The sequence below is a fragment of the Henckelia pumila genome, chromosome 1, assembly GCF_033568475.1.
Source record: "Henckelia pumila isolate YLH828 chromosome 1, ASM3356847v2, whole genome shotgun sequence".
Taxonomy (NCBI): Eukaryota; Viridiplantae; Streptophyta; class Magnoliopsida; order Lamiales; family Gesneriaceae; genus Henckelia; species Henckelia pumila.
Genome location: NC_133120.1, coordinates 53,384,943 through 53,404,738, shown reverse-complemented (window position 1 = coordinate 53,404,738; position 19,796 = coordinate 53,384,943). Strand labels below are relative to the sequence as shown.

Below are 19,796 nucleotides of genomic sequence, written 5' to 3'. Positions count from 1 at the left end.
GTTTCTACCAATGATGATTGGGGATATCATCTGACTAATATCATATTAGATGATATGACTGGATTCTCTTGTGATAAGGCTTATCTAGGAGGTGAGAGTGTAGACTGTCTGGGACGTTGACTCGAAGGTGAGCATTTTCCAGCGATGTTAGTCTTTCCTCAGTAGTAAATAATATCAGATGCTAAGGATTGTATAAGACTATTTGAGGCATGATGGAAGCGTGACTTATGCTAGTGTACACTTGGTGGTGATTCCAGGTGGGACATCATGGTAGGCTAAGTTTTGCATGTTTATGTTGCTAAGAAGTGAATGACCTTTATAGTTGAAAGTTGGAACTAAACTTGTGTATTTCTAGCAATCATATATAGTCGTAGTTGAATAAACGTGTACACTTTCTTGTGTTAAACTGGTTCTTGATTGTATAACATGTTTAGAGTTGATATATTGAGTTTGTACTTGATTGTACTAGCTTGGAACATCTTTTGATAGAAACAACATCTGCAGATTATCGAGCAGGGTATGCTCGCTCGATCGGTTGCTTTTGACCGATCGAGCGAGGACTGTTTTTCTTAAATCGAGAGTTGCATAAATCTGCTCGCTTGATCGGTTTATGTTGATCGATCGAGCGAGGTGCAATGTAAAAAAAAAAATTAGGTTTTCATGCTTTGATCTTGGATTAATTATACTTTAATCATTAGATGCCCTATGAATTGACCCGAGGTACCCACAACAGGTGGTATCAGAGTGTACGTTTCTTGGACTGAGATAGAAGTTGAGCGGGGTAGATTGAGTCGCATGCATTTATAGTATTGCATTATTAATGTTTTACTTAATTGGATGAATTGCATGCAAATATGATCTATTACTGAAAGAAATGCATGATTTACTGATTTATGAATTTCTAAGTTTCTTATAGATTTTGTTATAAGGTTCCACGGGTGACGTAAGCACCCCAGATTGAATAAAACAGTGTTCGAACAGTTTATTTGGGTGAAGTAAGCACCCAGACTGAACAGAACCGTATTTCTCAGATGAAGTAAGAATCTCTAATTGAACAGAGTTTATTAGAGATTCCTTTCCACGACAGATAGAAAAGATGAAAAAGTAGAATATGCCAAGAACAAAGAATATACCAAGAGAGCTTAATCTGGTTTTATGAGGCAGAAGGAAATTGTAGGCATGCCACAGTATGTGAGATAAGCACAACCTCAGCTACAATTCCCATCATAGAGCAGATACGAGGCAAGAGATATGGCAGTAGTTCCTTTAACTCTAGCGGACCGAAACATATTAGTTTGGGTCAGAATGCAGAGTGTGCTAGTGCATGCAATCAGTGCATAGACGTTTTAGGAAGATGTGCTTGAATATGTTTTGTATACAAAGGATCGGAATGAAATTGTACCTGCGAATGAGAATTATAAGTAACAGATTTATTGTCTTAGTTAATCTGTTATGTTATTGGTGCAAGATACATATTGATAGCTGAAAGCATTATTATGTTTTAACCTCTTTATCATAAAAGAGAATCCGTGAATTGAATTGAAGAATTGAATTACAGTTTTGACGAAATGAAATTGAACATGATTTTGTTCGTACTTGGAAATTTTTGTTTATGTTGTATGATAGATTATGATGCACTAACCAAGTACAGAAGAGCAAAAGATTGGTTATCAGAAGAGATTAAGCTAAATAAGCATCAGAAAGTGCATATGAATAGGATGATATGGTATGGGATCTAGAACTCAGATTCTTTTTATTTCGGTAGGAAATATATTCTGTTGGACTGTAGAAAAGCTCCGAAATAAGAATATTCTATGCACTAGATATGTGAACGAACTAAACCAGAATTGGTAGATATGTCATGATTAGAATGTGTAGATATATTTCAGGTGAGATTTTCGACTTTCGTTAAGTTTAGAGCTGGAATTCGATAGAGAATTGAAAAGATTATGAAGTGAATATTGTTATTGAGAGTTTACATACCAGATAAAGATAAGAAAATCAGTTACAGTTGAGTCTTTTCTTTGATTATGCTGAGGCTATTACATCAGATTGGAGATATGATTCTTGTATTGATTAATATCAATTTTGGGGTTCTTGTTATTTGACCTCAATCGATATTGATTGGCTCTCATTTCTTTATTCGTAGAGCCTAATTTGATTCACTCGCTTTGAGTTGTAGATGCAAGTGAGTTGTTTTCACTTAGCAGAGTTTGTTATCCAGAACATTTGATTATGGATGCCCTAATTGAGAGATTTCTCGATATTGACTCATTTCTTTTGATTTTGAGAATTATTGATCCTTTGATGGATATTTCAGCATATTTTGAGATTGTTGGCTCGTAACTGATAGAGAAATTAGAGTACTATCCAGATTTATGGGTTCATTGTGCGATTCGTCAGCACTTGGAAAACAAAAAGAAAGAATAAAATTAGCATTCGATTAATTTATAACAGAATTTTGTGTGTTCTGGCTTGAATGTTTAGACGAAGAATGCACAACCAATTAGTATTATTTAGGATTGAATATGAGCCAAATTTGTTTGAGAAGATTTAAGAGACACATAAAGTAAATCAAAGCAGTTAGAATTCAGTAGAGAATACCAGATTATGATATGAATTGAAGCCTCAGATCAGAGTTCTATTGTGACTGCTTATATGATTGTGTTAGATATTTCAGAAATGAAATATTAGATTCTGAAAAAGACGCAAAACAATAAGTTCAATATCCTTCTAAAAAGCTTTTAATTGAAAAGAAAGAAAGTAGATGTGGCAGAATTCGTGCGTTTTAGAGCTTAAACGTATTGAGAATTTCAGTTTAAGTTGAAAAGCATTTCCAGCGGAGTTCAGTTACAATTTAGTAACTCTAGAATTGGAATAAGAATACAATTCGAAAGATAATGTCACTTAACTACCAAGATAAGTCAGAATGCTTGATGCAAACTGTGGTAGTATGATCAGATTGATTTGATTTATCTAGAAGATATAGTTGTAAGAAGTTAGTGATATGATGAGATTACAGGAATTATTGAAATCTACTGTCAAAATAGACACTTTAGATTTATTTGATAAAATATGGCATCGATTGTTTGATGTTCAGAGTGTTTGGCTATATGTGATTGCATTATACCATTCTCCGATCGATGGATTGTCTGAGTTGACTCTCCAGATTTTCGAGGATATACTCAGAACTCTAGTACCTGATTCGGTATTAGCTGATTCGATAGGTTGCCACTTGATTATTTGATTCCTGTAACAGCTACTTGAATGATATAGAGATAGTATTTGAGTATTAGATGATTAGAGAATCAAAAATTTCCTTGATTTGGGGTGATATATTGACGTACCCGCTATCAGATCGGATGTGATATGAGATTGATCTGTACAAATTAAGAACAGAGCAGAATAAACAAAGTTAGCAAGTGAATGATAGATATAAATTTTGAAGCTGGAACTGAGTGGTCAGCAAGAAAATTATTTCTGGAATATAATACGATTCAGACTTGAATCAAAACAGTGTATGATATACAAATTCAGAGTGAATGTTGGATACAGATCTTGACTCTGTGAGCAGAATGACAGTGTAGACTTGATATATGTTCTGTTCCGAGCATCGAATGATACAGAAAACAAAACAAGTCATCACTGTAGCTGAAATGCACTCTATAAGATTTCAAACAGATTTGGTGATTTTACTGAAAGATTTATTCTTTCCAGCCCGACCAATTATACCAGATAGGTTACACGTGTCTCAGTTAATGAAGTATCAGTTAGATTCTTCCTATGTAATTTAATCAGATGAGACAGATTATGAAAAGATTCTGAGGTAAGTCGAGTATTTGACAGATCCTTGATTGAAAAATAAATATCTCAGAGAGAATTCTCCTCAGCTAATAATAGTACAAGAAAAATAGACACAGAATGAAGGAGATTACAAGGTGAGATAAGAAGTTCAAAGTTATATGATTGAGATGAGAATTACCTCAGATAATTATTCAGTCTATCAGAATTGATATTCAGCTTGAATGCGATTTCGAGGACGAAATCATTCCTTAGAGGGGAGGAATTGTAAGGCCCGAAAATATTAAGTTCTGAATTACGGAATTTGAGATTTAAATTTCGTCTTTGGGAAAATATTAAATTGGAGAATTTATGGAAATTGGAGATTTAATTTCCGAGTTTAAAATATTTAATTTGAGAATTTACGGATATTGAGATTTCAATTCTGGGGTTCTTAAATTAAAAGTTAGAAATATTTGAATTAAATATTTAGGGATTAAGATTTAAATTCCGAGTTTCGGGAATTAATGTGGATTTAATGAGAAGGTGAAACTCGAGCAAGGACTGATTTGAAAATATCGAAGTTTCAAGGGTTAAAGCGCGATTTATCTTTTTAATTTTAATCCGAGAATATTTAATTTTAGAATTTTGGAGTTTAGAATTAAATTCTAATATTCTTTAATTATTTATGATTGAAATTGAACAAAAAATATTGGTTGAGGACTATTTTGCAATTAGTAAGAAATGCAAGGACCAAAGTGCAATTCCCTTGCAAGTGGGATTGTACACGTGTGATTATATATCTCATATATGTAATTGAAGCATGATTCAGCAGAAGGAAATGAGAGAAGTAAGAAAGAAGAAGAAAAGCCATGGCTGTTCCGTCCAAGCTCCGATTAAATTGATCCGGCTGGTAGAATTTAAAACTGATCTTATATTCGCGATCACGGCTTCGAGGGCTACGTTTTGACGTAAGTATTATGAATTTCTAAGATGTTTGAATTTTTATGAATTATAAGAATTCAGATTTGATTGTATAAACATGTTTTAATATAGATAGTATATCTAAGGCGGATCGAAAAAAGATCGACGTTTGAACATGTTTTTGAATTGTAGAAGAATTTTCGGAAATATGATATTTGTAGCTCTTGGATTTCAAAATTGATATGATGAATTTAGATTGATATTGAGTTTAGATTATTGATACGATGCTGTTCAGACTTTTAGAATTTTTGATTTCGGTCCGTTATGCCGTCGGTTCGGAATTCTGAATTGATATGAATTCTGAAATTATGGGGCTGATGATCACGTGTATGGGCTGGTATATTGATGTTAATATTTGATTTATATCATTTTTATAATGATGTTTAAGCTTTCGGAATTTTCGGTTTTGAATTGTTACGCCGTCGGTTTGAGTTTTGATTGATTGATCAAGATTTGAGATTGCTTAAACTTTGATGATATTGAAATGAGAATGAAAGCTGATATTTGAGATTAGATAACTTTATTTCAGATTTGAATTGAATGATATCGCATCCGAATCTATGAGTTTGAGTTTGAATGGTTTAAAATGTTTGAAGATGAATTAAGACTTGAACAACTAGTAGTCTATGTTTGATCAAGGATTGTTATGAATTTCCAGCATGTTTTTGGCTTCTTACACCTTCTGATATGCTGGTATTCTTGATGAATGAAGTATATTTGAAGTAGCTATTAATGATAGAATGGATATATTTGAGTTTTGGTCATCGATTTTCAGTCGTTACGCCGCCTGTTTACGAGTTGAAGCCGTTTTAATTTCTTGTGATTGAGCTGAAGATTATATGAATTGATAGCTAATATTCCTTGATTATGAACACTATATTTCAAATTCTTATTGAAGTTTGATGGACTCGATAATTCAGCCTTCAAATCGATTAAGATAGCTCAAGGTTTGAAGTCTTTTCTTTTAAAGATTGAAGGTGATGTTTGAGCATATTTTTTATTGGAGTTCTTCTTGTTGTAATGTTCAGAGTTGAAGCATTCCAGATCAAGCATGAAAGTTATAAAATGATATTGATCAATAAGGGATTCTGATACTCGAGATCGATGATTTCTTGAGTATTCCTGAAGAAAATCACATACTTGTTATTTATACGTTCTTGGTTTAGAACTAGAATTGTTGATCCATCACAGGTAGTGGATCTTTGATTTTATTGATTATTTTTGACCTCGTATCGGATATGAACTATCGAAAATGGATCCATCCAAGGTTCAAATGTGAATCTTGAGGCCTGGAGCGGCTTTAAACCTATATCCAAGATTAATACGAGTCTTGAGGCCTGGAGAGACTTTAAATCTCAAAACCAAGATTTTGCACGAATCTTGAGGCCTGGAGCGTCTTTAAATCTCAATGAACGAAGTCTGGTTACGAATATGCAATTTAGTTCCTTATATCTTGAAGTTGATATTTTTTGATATTTCATGTATATGTCTTTTATACTGAGAATTATATTCTCACCGGATGTTTCCGGTTGTTGTCTTGTTTTGTATGTGTGCATGACAACAGATGGGACAGGAGCTAGTCAGTGACGTCATGGATAGCGAGAGAGAGAGAGAGATTTAGCATGTGGAGACTCGAATTTAGATGTTGAATTGTTGTCAAACATGTTGTGTTGAACAAGTTTAGCATGTTTATGTTTCTAAGAAGTGAATGACCTTTATAGTTGAAAGTTGGAACTAAACTTGTGTATTTCTAGCAATCATGTATAGTCGTAGTTGAATAAACGTGTACACTTTCTTGTGTTAAACTGGTTCTTGATTGTATAACATGTTTAGAGTTGATATATTGAGTTTGTTCTTGATTGTACTAGATTGGAACAGCTTTTGACAGCAACAACATCTGCAGATTATCGAGCAGGGTATGCTAGCTCGATCGGTTGCTTTTGACCGATCGAGCGAGGACTGTTTTTTTTAAATCCGAGAGTTGTATAAATCTGCTCGCTCGATCGGTTGATGTTGACCGATTGAGCGAGGTGCAATGTTAAAAAAAAAATTTAGGTCTTCATGCTTTGATCTTGGATTAATTATACATTAATCATTAGATTCCCTATGAATTGAATTAGCGACCCGAGGTCCCCACAACACCCATGACCGTCGCTTCCCTTTACTTATCAGTACTAAGTTGCCTGTAATAAAGAACTATTCACACATGTTTATTTCTAGTTGTTTTAGCAGGATGTGTTTCCCTGAGTCGTTACTTGGCATGTAAACGGTTATCCGCATTTCCTCCCTTGTTGGGAATATATCCTTCCAGGTTTTTATACTATCGTATTATGTTACTTTCATTTTGGGAGCCTTTTTTTTAGTTTGAACTGCTGAACTGAGACAGGTCGGATTTAAGCATTTAAAAATAGGCCATGGCAAAATTTTTGTAAAAGTTTCTATAATAATTATATTATAATATTAATAATATCCCAAAATTTACTTTTTCTCATTTAATTAATTAAACTAGAGGTTAGGGTCGTTTCAGTATTTATGTGCCTTACTAAAACAGTCCTAGAAGTATCACTCTAGGTTCCAAGCCTACAAGTCAATATAACCATGCATCACTAATCATTCTTTAAAAGCCTTAACTAAGCTAATAAATACTCCCTATTTATTTTAGGGATCTAGGACCATGCATGCATCCGTCGTTAGTCTGCTGATGGCGATAGCCCCAAAACATGGGTACAACTCTGCTACTACTCCGGAGATGATCTCGGCAACTCTTGGGCCAACTGTAGTGACCCAAACCGGAATCACTATCTAATCAGACATTAAGCATGCAATTATATCTTAATACGACAAATATAATCCGATGGAACCTTAAATCATTATTACAACATACACCAACAGAACAACCGAGCTAAATTAAATATTTATACAACCCCATCGAACGGAAAGTACTAAAACAGTCCAAGCTAATAACCTGAGTATAGATAGGATCACTAAGCAACCCTTACAGCTCAACGACCGCTGCCTTCCGGTCGTCCAACCTCAGACCTGCCCCATGGAATAGGGTGTCCAACACAAAATACTTTGACGTGAGAATAAACGGTCAGTAAAAAAGCACGAACATACATATATCATGCATGCATATGCAACATGAAGGGTACTGGAAAACATATGAAGAATACTGCTCAGTCAAGGTGTGGGGACCCGGGTTGCTAATCTTATCTTGGGGCAATTTATTCTTAAACATCATATAACACAATCTATTTCAAGTAATTAAAACCAGAATTTTTTTTTCCGTGACTCGCGCGCACGAGTGAGGGTCTTCTCGCCCGCGCGCGAGCAAACATTCCAGCGAGAATCTCTAATTGCCCGCGTCGTGCGAAATGAAATGTCGTCCGCGCGCGAGGCAATGCTACAGAGACTTTGTTGGTTTGCCTACGCTCACGCGAGACAAGCTCTCGCCCGCGCGCAGGTCAACAAACTAGCGATCCTGGGACGAAATCTCCGATGCTTTTTGTTGTGTACTAAACCATAAAAATAAAAATCATGCATAGCTCATATCATCTTATCAAGCTTCTTCTATAAACATATGTATTCAAGAATACACAATATGTACCAAACTCAAAAGTGACGAATATCAAAAATATAAACCAAAATCTAGTGTTCTAATATGTTTGATACAAGATCTAGAACATCAACTGCTAAAACCCGAATCACCACATGCTATTACTCTCTCTCTCGAGCTATTCTTGTCGTTTCTGACCAGCTCCTGCCCCACCTATTGTCATGCACACATACAAAATAAAGCAATAGCCGGAAAACTCCAGTGAAAATAAAATCCCAGTATAAATAACAAAACATGCAATATAATAAACATGAATGCAATGCATGTTTCAATGGCAGGCTATCAAATCTGATATCAAATAAACATTGGTTCTTGGGATCCCGAGGAAATAAAATCTCAAACGAACACCAACTTACCCATTCGAGGTGAAGTCAAGTATTTTATTTCCTCTGACTTTGGTATAACTATAGTGAGTCTTCTGGCTCTGGAAGTAACTCTACATTCCGTGGCACTCAACTACATCTTTCCAAACACCATATGCACTCTAGGCCTTTCACCCCTCTATGCTTTTTAGGCTGGAGTTCAAGATGCATGCAACATAATCTGTATGCATTAAATGCGATAAAAACACATTGAACACTTAATCAAGCAAAGCAACAAAAAGCATCTAATCACATAAAGCACATAATCAAACAAGTATGTCATTGACAAGGGAATACTCGAAACAATAGCTATTTCGAGTGTTTTATCCCATCTGGATTAACTGTCATTTATACCTTTCAATGTCGAGTGTGAAAGTACTTCAAATCTGCAATTACATCAATTAGAATTCATATCAAAAGGCTGCTCAACTTTCAACTCAAACTTCAATTGCAAAAGGCTTCAAACCTTCTTGACTTCTTTGCCGATTCAAAATCTGAATTCTTGAGCTTGATCACATCAATACAATCTGAAAATAACATGTATGTACAAATGAAAATCAGTATTCCAACCAATTCAAAATATTGTTTAATCCATACAACTCAAAACAGCTTGTGATCGTAAATCGGCGGCGTAACGGCTAAAAACCGGCAATCCAAATGATATCCAAATCAATCTAACAAGCCATACCAACCATAATCTCCATCATATCAGCTCAATAACATAAAAATCAGTAGTATTCAGGAATGGTAGTGTTCGAATTTTGCTTGCTAAAATCATATAAAATCTGAACAACAGTTTTTCCCGAACCGTCTGCGAATACGTAACCGGTACTAGCTCAAGCACATATAAAATCAGAAATAAGAACAGCCCATCTTCAACATAAAAATAAAGTATGAAATAACTCAATAAAATTTGTACCAAAACGAAGGTCTCGGAGTGGTGATCGCAGATATATAGTTATCTCGAATTTCTGACGGCCGGATCATAAGATATCGAAACTTTTACAGATGAAAATGACGTGGGAAAGGTTTCAGCCGTGTTTCTGCCTTTTTTAGGATGCTTCACGTGATAATGATGATAATTAGGTGGACATTTAGATAAATATAAGCATATTTGTAGTTTAGTCCCTGCACTTTTGGTTATTCGCAATTTAGTCCCCGGAAAAACGATTTAATTCAATTTCAATCCTTATTCATTTAAGAATATTAAAATTTAATTTTAAACTTTGCAATTCAGTCCCAAAAAAAGAGATTTAATTCAATTTAAATCTTTATTCATTTAAGAATATTAGAATTTAATTCTAAACTCTAAATATTCCCAAATTAAATATTCTCAGATTAAAATTAAATAATCCCGGGCCTTACATTTCTCCCCCTCTAAGGCATGAGTTTGTCCTCGAAATCATAAGCATGTTGTATATGAAATCTGAATCTGTTTACGCATAAGATAATGAAATAACGGAAAACAGAATAAGAACTCACATCAATTAAACAACTCTGGAAATCTCTGTCTCATATCTGACTCCGTCTCCCAAGTCACTTCTTCTGTGCCATGTCTACTCCACTAAACTTTGACTAGTTGAATTATCTTGTTTTTGAGCTGTTTATCTTTACGATCAAGAATCTGAATAGGCTGCTCAAAATAACTGAGAGTCTCGTCAAGTTCAGCTTCATCAGGCTGAAGAATATGAGAAGGATCAGGTTGATACTTCCACAGCATAGAGACATGAAATACATCATGAATACCAGACAAAGATGGAGGAAGAGCGAGCCGATATGAAAGATCTCCTATCTTCTCGATAATCTCATAAAGACCAATAAAACGTGGAAATAATTTTCCTCTCTTGCCAAATCTGACTGTACCTTTAAATGGAGAAATATTCAAGAAAACTCTGTCTCCCTGATCAAAAGATATAGGTCGTCGTCTGATATTCGCATACTTTGCTTGTCTGTCCTGAGCTGTTTTCATTATTTTCTGTATAAGCTTCACCTTTTTCAGTAATTTCTCGGATCATATCCGGCCCAACATCTGGTACGTCTGAGATATCATCCCAATATAATGGTGATCTAAATTTCTTTCCATACATTGCTTCAAAAGGAGCCATCTCAATGCTAGTCTGATAGCTGTTATTTTAAGAGAATTCTGCAAGTGGTAATAAATCTTTCCAACTAGTACCAAAATCTAGTACTACAGCTCTCAGCATATCCTCAAGTGTCTGGATAGTCTGCTCTGACTGTCCATCTATTTGAGGATGATAAGTTTTACTCAGATGCAATTGAGTACCAAGAGCTTGTTGCAATCTATGCCAAAAGTGTGATGTAAATATAGGGTCTCGATCTGAAACGATAGATTTAGGCACACCATGTAATCTTACCACTTCTCTGACATAGATCTCTGCCATCTGATCATGTCTGTATGTCATCTTGTACGGAATGAAACATGCTGATTTCATGAAACGATAAATAATCACCCAAATGGCATCGCACCCTCTGGATGAACGTGGTAGCTGTGTGACAAAATCCATGGAAATGTGATCTCATTTCCATTCTGGAACTAATAAACTCTGTAAGAAAGCACCTCGCTTCTTTCGTCCAGCTTTTACGTGTTGGCAATTCAAATATTTGGATACAAATTCAGTCACATATGACTTCATCTGTTTCCACCAATACTGCATCTTCAGATCATTATACATTTTCCTGCCACCAGGATGAATACTGAATCGACTGCTGTGAGCTTCATCTGTTTCCACCAATACTGCATCTTCAGATCATTATACATTTTCCTGCCACCAGGATGAATACTGAATCGACTGCTGTGAGCCTCTTTCAATATCTGCTGTTTCAAGTCTGAAACATTTGGAACAACAAGTCTGTTATTCACATATAAAACATCATCAGCACTGACCTGATATTCAGATTAATGCCCAGATCTGACCATATCAATAGATTTTTGAATATTTTGATCCACTTTCTGTGCTTCTTTGATTCTCATCAAAAGTTCTGGTTCGGCTTTTATAGCGTAAACACGGATAGGCTGTATATCTGTTTCAAATACTAATCCAGAAATACAACAATCTTCTACCATATGAGATACACCCATCGTAGGTAAGGATAATGAGCATACCTTTCTACTCAAGGCATCTGCAGCTGCATTGGATTTTCCTGGATAATATTTGATTTCGCAACCAAAATCTTTCAGCAAATCAAGCCATCTACATTGTCTCATATTCAATTCCGATTGGAAAAATAGATATTTTAAGCTTTTGTGATCAGAAAAGATTTCAAACTTTTCACCATAAAGATAATGTCGCCATATTTTCAATGCAAAGACGATAGAGACAAGCTCCAAATCATGGATAGGATACCGAGTCTTGTGTGGCTTCAACTATCTCAAGGCATAAGCGATAACATGACCTCGCTGCATAAGCACACAACCCAGACCCTTGTGAGAAGCATCACAATATACAACAAAATCACCTCTACCTGATGGAATCGTCAAGACAGGTTCACTTGTAAGCCTCTTCTTCAACTCCAAGAAACTAGCTTCACAAGCTTCAGTCCATACATACGGCATATTTTTCTGAGTTAATTGCGTAATAGGCTAGGCAATGCTGAAAAAATCTTGAATAAATCTGCGATAGTATCCTGCTAAGCCCATAAAACTCCGTATTCCTGGCACTGATGTAGGTCTAGGCCAATTAAGTACATCCTCTACCTTGCTTGGATCCACTGAAATACCATCTCCTGAAATGATATGCCCAAGAAACACAACTTTCTGCAACCAAAACTCACATTTCGATAACTTGGCATATAATTTTTTAGTTCTCAAAGTCTGTAAGATGATTCTGAGATGTTCAGCATGATCATGCACATTCTTGGAATATATCAAGATATCATCGTTAAATATAATGACAAAGTCATCCAAGTATTTCTGAAATATTCTATTCATCAATCCCATAAATACTGCAGGAGCATTGGTTAAACCAAAAGGCATGACAATAAATTCATAATGTCCATACCTTGTTCTGAAAGCAGTTTTAGGGATATCTTCATCTCGTACTCTCAACTGATGATATCCGGATTGCAAATCAATCTTAGAATAGATAGCTGAACCCTGTAGCTGATCAAACAAATCATCTATTCTAGGCAATGGATATTTATTCTTTATCGTTACCTTGTTTAGTTGACGATAATCAATACATAATCGCATTGAACCATATTTCGTGCATACAAAAAGTACCGGAGCGCCCCAAGGTGAAACGCTCGGCCTAATGTACCCTTTGGCCAGCAAATATACCAACTGATCTTTTAACTCCTTCCATTCAATAGGTGTCATTCTGTAAGGAGCTTTGGATATTGGGTGCGTACCTGGCATTAACTCAATGCTGAAATCTATTTCTCGAACTGGAGGTAAACCAGGAATTTCATCAGGAAATACATCAACAAATTCATGCACCACCGGGATATCTGTCACTGCTGGACTGGATTTCAATACATCGACTGCATAAATCAGAAATCCTTCTGCACCTCTCTGCAATAAACGGGTAATAGATAACACAGATATCAAAGGGATCTTGGCTCGAGAACCCTTAAAATAGAATTTCCATTCAGCTGCCATGTCTGGTCTAAATCTGACCACTTTTTGGAAACAGTCTACAGTCGCCCTGTACTTGGTTAACATATCTATACCGATAATATAATCAAAATCTGATAATCCAAGTACTATACAATCCAAATCAATCACATTCCCGTCATATTGCAAAGCACAATTTCGAATCATTCTAATAGATACAATACCTTCACACAAAGGTGACGAAATAGAAACAACAGTAGGCAATGGCTCAAACGATAAAGAATGCATCATAAAAAAAATTTCAGATATGAATGTATGTGATGCACCTGTATCTATAAAAACTTAAGCAGGATAACCAAAGATAAAGCAGTTACATGCTATAACATCATCAGGTGCTGCCTGAGCCTGCTCGTTCATCAATGCAAACACTCGTGCCTATTGTCTAGGAGGTTGAGTCACAGTCTGGCTTCCTCCTGATCTGGTTTGTTGCTAAGGCTGAAATGAATGCACTGATTGCCTTTCTTCCTGAGGTACTGGTCGAGATGAACAGGCACCAGATGTACGTTATGTTGTTCTTTGAGGACATACTTTGGCATAATGACCTGGTTGGCGATAGATATTACAATTACCTGACACACCTCTGCACTGATCAGTAGCATGTCGTCCACCAAACTTGCCACAATAAACTCCTGATTCACTAAATCTCTGCCCTGTACCAAACGGCCTTGGTCCACTTGAACTGGAGGAACTACTGCTGACTTCTTAAACTGTTTACCTTTCGGCCTGAATCTAGAATCCTTTCTGCCACGGCTTCATCCCTCAAATCTGGGAGATGGTTGCTGAAACTGTGGCGGGTTCTGGGGCACTGATGCTGATACAGGCTGTGGAATAAATGGTGTTACTCTTTGTCGCAATAAACCTGCTTCTGCTCCCTTAGCTTTATTCAAGGCATCAGCAAAGGTATTGGGTCGTCCAATGTTCACCAAAGTAAACACATCTGGATTGAGGCCATTAATAAATTGATTTATCATGGCTTCATCAGTCGCTGCAATATGTGGGGAAAATTTCAAAAGACTTGAAAATTTGGCCATATATTCTTTAATGTTCATATTGCCTTGCCTCAGATTGGCAAATTCAGCACCCTTATCTTTCTTGTAGGAGAAAGGAAAGAAACGTTGATAGAATTCAGTTTTAAAGACATTCCAAGTGATAGTCGTACCTCGTTGTTCCAACGCTCGTTTTGTAGTAATCCACCAACTCTTGGCAACTTCGTGAAGTTGATATATTACAAGTCTGATACGACGATCATCAGAATAATCAAGCGAATCAAATAACTGTTCAATGTCTTCTAACCAATTCTCACAATCAACTGAATTTTTTTGTTCCTTTCAGTTTTGGCGGTTTGAACGACTGAAATCGTTTCAACAATGTCTCCATCGGAGTAGCAGTAGCATCCATAGCATCAGTAGATGTACTACCCTATGTAGTCTGAGGCTCAGCAGCTGGCGGTGGTACTGGTGCTGGTTCGGCCTGTGGAACAGCCAATGTCTGTCTAGTGATCGGTGCTTTACGGGGAGGCATATCTGATTGTCAAACAGATCAGTGCATAAACAATATCATATTCAGCAATTTATTCCATCCTTCTCTGATAAGCGATCTCATGCATTCTCATGAGAATTCAGGTTCTGACTGAGGATAATCTGGAATACAATTGCATATATCTAGCATGCAGTAGCAATGAAAACACATAATCATTCACTTACATAAGTCATGCAATATAAAGCATGTTAGCATATACTGCACATAATCAGGTACAACATGTAATCTCATGTAATATAAAGCAATCAGACAGACTCAATCTATCCCGCTCATCAACTTCTATCTTAATCCAAAAACTTACGCTCTGATACCACCTGTTGTGGGGACCCGGGTTGCTAATCTTATCTTGGGGAAATTTATTCTTAAACATCGATCATATAACACAATCTAGTTCAAGTAATTAAAACCAGATTTTTTTTCCATGACTCGCGCGCGCGCGTGAAGGGCATCTCGCCCGCGCTCGAGGCAATGCTCCAGCGACTTCATTGGTTTGCCTGTGCTCGCGCGAGACAAGCTCTTGCCCGCGCACAGGTCAACAAACCCGCGATCCTGGGACAAAATCTCTAATGCTTTTTGTTGTGTACTAAACCATAAAAATAGAAATCATGCATAGCTCATATCATCTTATCAAGCTTCTTCTATAAACATATGTATTCACGAATACACAATATGTACCAAACTCAAAAGTGACGAATATCAAACATATAAACCAAAATCTAGTGTTCTAACATGTTTGATACAAGATCTAGTACATCAACTCCTAAAACCCGAATCACCACATGCTATTACTCTCTCTCGAGTTATTCTTGTCGTTTCTGACCAGCTCCTGCCCCACCTATTGCCATGCACACATACAAAACAAAGCAATAGCCGGAAAACTCCGGTGAGAATAAAATCCCTGTATAAATAACAAAACATGCAATATAATAAACATGAATGCAATGCATGTTTCAATGGAAGGCAATGAAATCTGATATCAAATAAACATTGGTTCTTGGGATCCCGAGGAATTAAAATCTCAAACGAACACCAACTTACCCATTCGAGGTGAAGTCAAGTATTTTATTTCCTCTGAATTTGGTATAACTATAGTGAGTCTTTTGGCTCTGGAAGTAACTCTACATTCCGTGCCACTCAACTACAGCTTTCCAAATGTCATATGCACTCTAGGCCTTTCAGCCCTCTATGATTTTTAGGCTGGAGTTCAAGATGCATGCAACATAATCTGTATGCATTAAATGCGATAAAACTCCTTGAACACTTAATCAAGCAAAGCAACAAAAGGAATCTAATCTCATAAAGCACATAATCAAACAAGTATGTGATTGACAAGGGAATACTCGAAACAATAGCTATTTCGAGTGTTCTATCCCATCTGGATTAACTGTGATTTACACCTTTCAATGTCGAGTCTGAAAATACTTCAAATCTGCAATTACATAAATGAGAATTCATATTAAAAGGCTGCTCAACTTTCAACTCAAACTTCAATTGCAAAAGTCTTCAAACCTTCTTAGCTTCTTTGCCGATTCAAAATCTGAATTCTTGAGCTTGATCACATCAATAAAATCTGAAAATAACATGTATGTACAACTGAAAATCAGTACTCCAACCACTTCAATCTATGGTTTAATCCATACAACTCAAAACAGCTTGTGATCGTAAATCGGCGGCGTAACGGCTAAAAATCGGCAATCCAAACGATATCCAAATCAATCTACCAAGTCATACCAACCATAATCTCTATCATATCAGCTCAATAACATAAAAATCAGTAGTATTCAGGCATGGTAGTGTTCGAATTTTGCTTGCTAAAATCATATAAAATTTGAACAACAGTCTTTTCCCGAACCGTCTGCGAATACGTAATCGGTACTAGCTCAAGCACATATATAATCAGAAATAAGAACAGCCCATATTCAACATAAAAATAAAGTATGGAAGAAATCAATAAAATTTGTACAAAAATGAAGGTCTCGGAGTGGTGATCGCAGATAAATAGTTATCTCGAATTTCTGATGGCCGGATCACAAGATATCGAAGCTTTTACAGATGAAAATGGCGTGGGAAAGGTTTCAGCCGTGTTTATGTCTTCTTTTCTGATGCTTCACGTGAGAATTATGATAATTAGGTGGACATTTAGATAAATATAAGCATATTTGCAGTTTAGTCCCTGCACTTATGGCTTTTTGCAATTCAATCCCCGAAAAAGCGATTTAATTCAATTTCAATCCTTATTCATTTAAGAATATGAAAATTTAATTCTGAACATTGCAATTCAGTCCCCGGAAAAGAGATTTAATTCAATTTCAATCCTTATTCATTTAAGAATATTAGAATTTAATTCTAAACTCTAAATATTCCCAAATTAAATATTCTCGGATTAAAATTAAATAATCCCGGACCTTACACAAGGTGCCATGGTATGTAGCACGCTGGGTCGTCGCATCAGGAGGTGACTCCCATACCAAAAATCGTGGATATGACCGGATCCAAATCCATGGATCCATCTACCAAAATACGAGGTTGAGCGGCCCTTACTACAGGTTATGCATAATCAAGGCATAAAACTCAACGTGTACATGCATGCCCCATAATAACAATGCATAAAAAAATTCCACATAAAACATGCAAACATAATACATGTATATTCAACCTAGTATCTCGGATAATACGTCCGTACCTATATAACGAGAAAACCCCAAGCACCCTAGCAATCTAGCAGACCAGGCACTCGAAATCTCCGCCTATAAGCAATAATCACTATATCACTTATAATGCTCTAAAAGCCTTAACTAAGCTAATAGATACTCCCTAATATTTTTAGTGCACAAAATTTATACCTTCGTCCGTCGTTAGCCCGCTGATGGAGACTGCCTCAAAACTTAGGCACAGCTTCGCTACGACGCCGGGATCGCTCCGCTACTTCTGAAATCCCAATAGGACACATAGAAATCCCTAGATCTGTCTAGAAAGACCGAGGAACGAGTGAGAGAAGAGTGAATGAGCGAGTTGAAAGTGAGCCACGGATCCCATATTTATAGAGCACGATCGGACCGTCCGATCTCAAGAACAAAGTTTCGGATCACGAACGGAGCGTCCGATGTCACATCAGTTTGTAAGAAATGATGTCATATTGCTGACTTCATTCATGACGTCAGCCCTACCAGATCGGAACGTCCGATCTCAGGAACGGACCGTCCGATCCTGGCTACTACCTCGGGCCGTTTCCGATCATTCTGAGTCCATGTCTAAAGTCCTTAGACTCATCTGAGATTTCCTTAATCATGTTTGACCCGTTTAGTCATAATTATGTACTTGATTAACTTAATTTGGATACGGCTACTACATTCTCCCCCACTTAAGAAATTTCTTCCTCGAAATTTGGTTTATGATTACAGAGAAAAAATTCTAAAATAACTTCATTACAACACTGCAGTTTACAATTACAACTGAACTTCCCAAAATAAATATAGCACAAAAAAACATCAAAATAACTCCGGATGTTCGGAACACATATGACTCTCAAGATCCCAAGTCGCCTCCTCAGTGCCTCGATGCTTCCAGTGAACCATGACTAGAGAAATGCGCTTATTCTGTAGTACCTTGTCTTTCCTGTCCAAAATTTTGAGCGGTCTCTCCACATAGGATAAGTCAGATTCTAGCTAAACCTCTGTCGGATGAAGAATGTGTGACTCATCTGCAACGTATTGACAAAGTAAGGATACGTGGAACACGTTATGAATACTGGAAAGATAGGGCAGTAACGCCAAAAGATAAGCCACATCGCCGACCTTCTCCAAAATCTTAAAAGGAACAATAAACTGTGGTGCTAAATTACCTTTGAGACAAAACCGCATCACCTTCCGAAAAGGTGAAACTCGCAATAAGACATGCTCTCCTGACTCAAAGTGAAAAGGTCTGCGCTTGGTGTTGGCGTAACTGGCTTGTCTATCCTGTGCAGTCTTGATCATCTTCCTGATCAATTCAACCTTGTCAACCATTTGTTGAATTGACTCTGGTCCCTCAACCTGTCTTTCCCCTACCTCATCCCAAAACAAGGGTGTTCGACAACGGCGATCATAAAGAGCCTCAAACGGTGCCATGCCAATGCTGCGATGATAGCTATTGTTATAGGCGAACTCTATCATCGGCAGATGATCTTCCCAGGAAAACCCAAAATACATTACAGAAGTCCTCAGCATATCCTCTAATGTTCGAATCGTCCGCTCAAACTGACCGTCAGTCTCTGGATGATACGCTGTGCTGAGACTCAAACTAGTCCCCAAAGCTTGCTGAAAAGTACCCCAAAATCATGAGGTGAACCTCGAATCTCTATTGTTGACAATACTCAATGGCACTCCATGCAGAAGCACAACCTCCTGGATGTACAATATCGCCATGCAATCAAAACTGAACTCGCGATTGTACGGAAGAAAATGGGCAGACTTGGACAACCGGTCCACTATAACCCAAATGGCATCACACTGTCTGGAAGACATTGGCAAATGAGTGACAAAATCCATCGTCACATTCTCCCACTTCCACTCGGGAATCTCCAAGCTATAAATCATACCACCCGGTCGACGATGCTGCGCCTTCACCTGCTGGCATACAAGGTAATGGGAAACGTATTGATAAACACTGCGCTTCATCCACTTCCACCAGAATCTTGAACGTAGATCCTTGTACATCTTAGCACTACCGAGGTGTACAGAGAATCTACTACGATGGGCTTGAGATAAAATCTCCTCAAGAAGAGACGAATCATCAGGCACAATGGCTCTACCAGACAAAAACAACAATCCATCAAACTGGAAATGGAAACCATATGTGTTGTCTCTTTGAGCAAGCCTAGTCAACTTTTGTGTCTTCAAGTTTG

General features: G+C 36.9%; 1 protein-coding gene across 1 annotated transcript; it reads right to left on the bottom strand.

Moving 5' to 3' along the window:
- Window positions 1-18,579: 18,579 nt before the first annotated feature.
- LOC140862729 (uncharacterized) lies at window positions 18,580-19,020 on the bottom strand. The gene has a single exon (XM_073265766.1). The coding sequence runs from the start codon at window positions 19,018-19,020 to the stop codon at window positions 18,580-18,582; it is 441 nt and encodes a 146-aa protein (XP_073121867.1).
- Window positions 19,021-19,796: the final 776 nt, after the last annotated feature.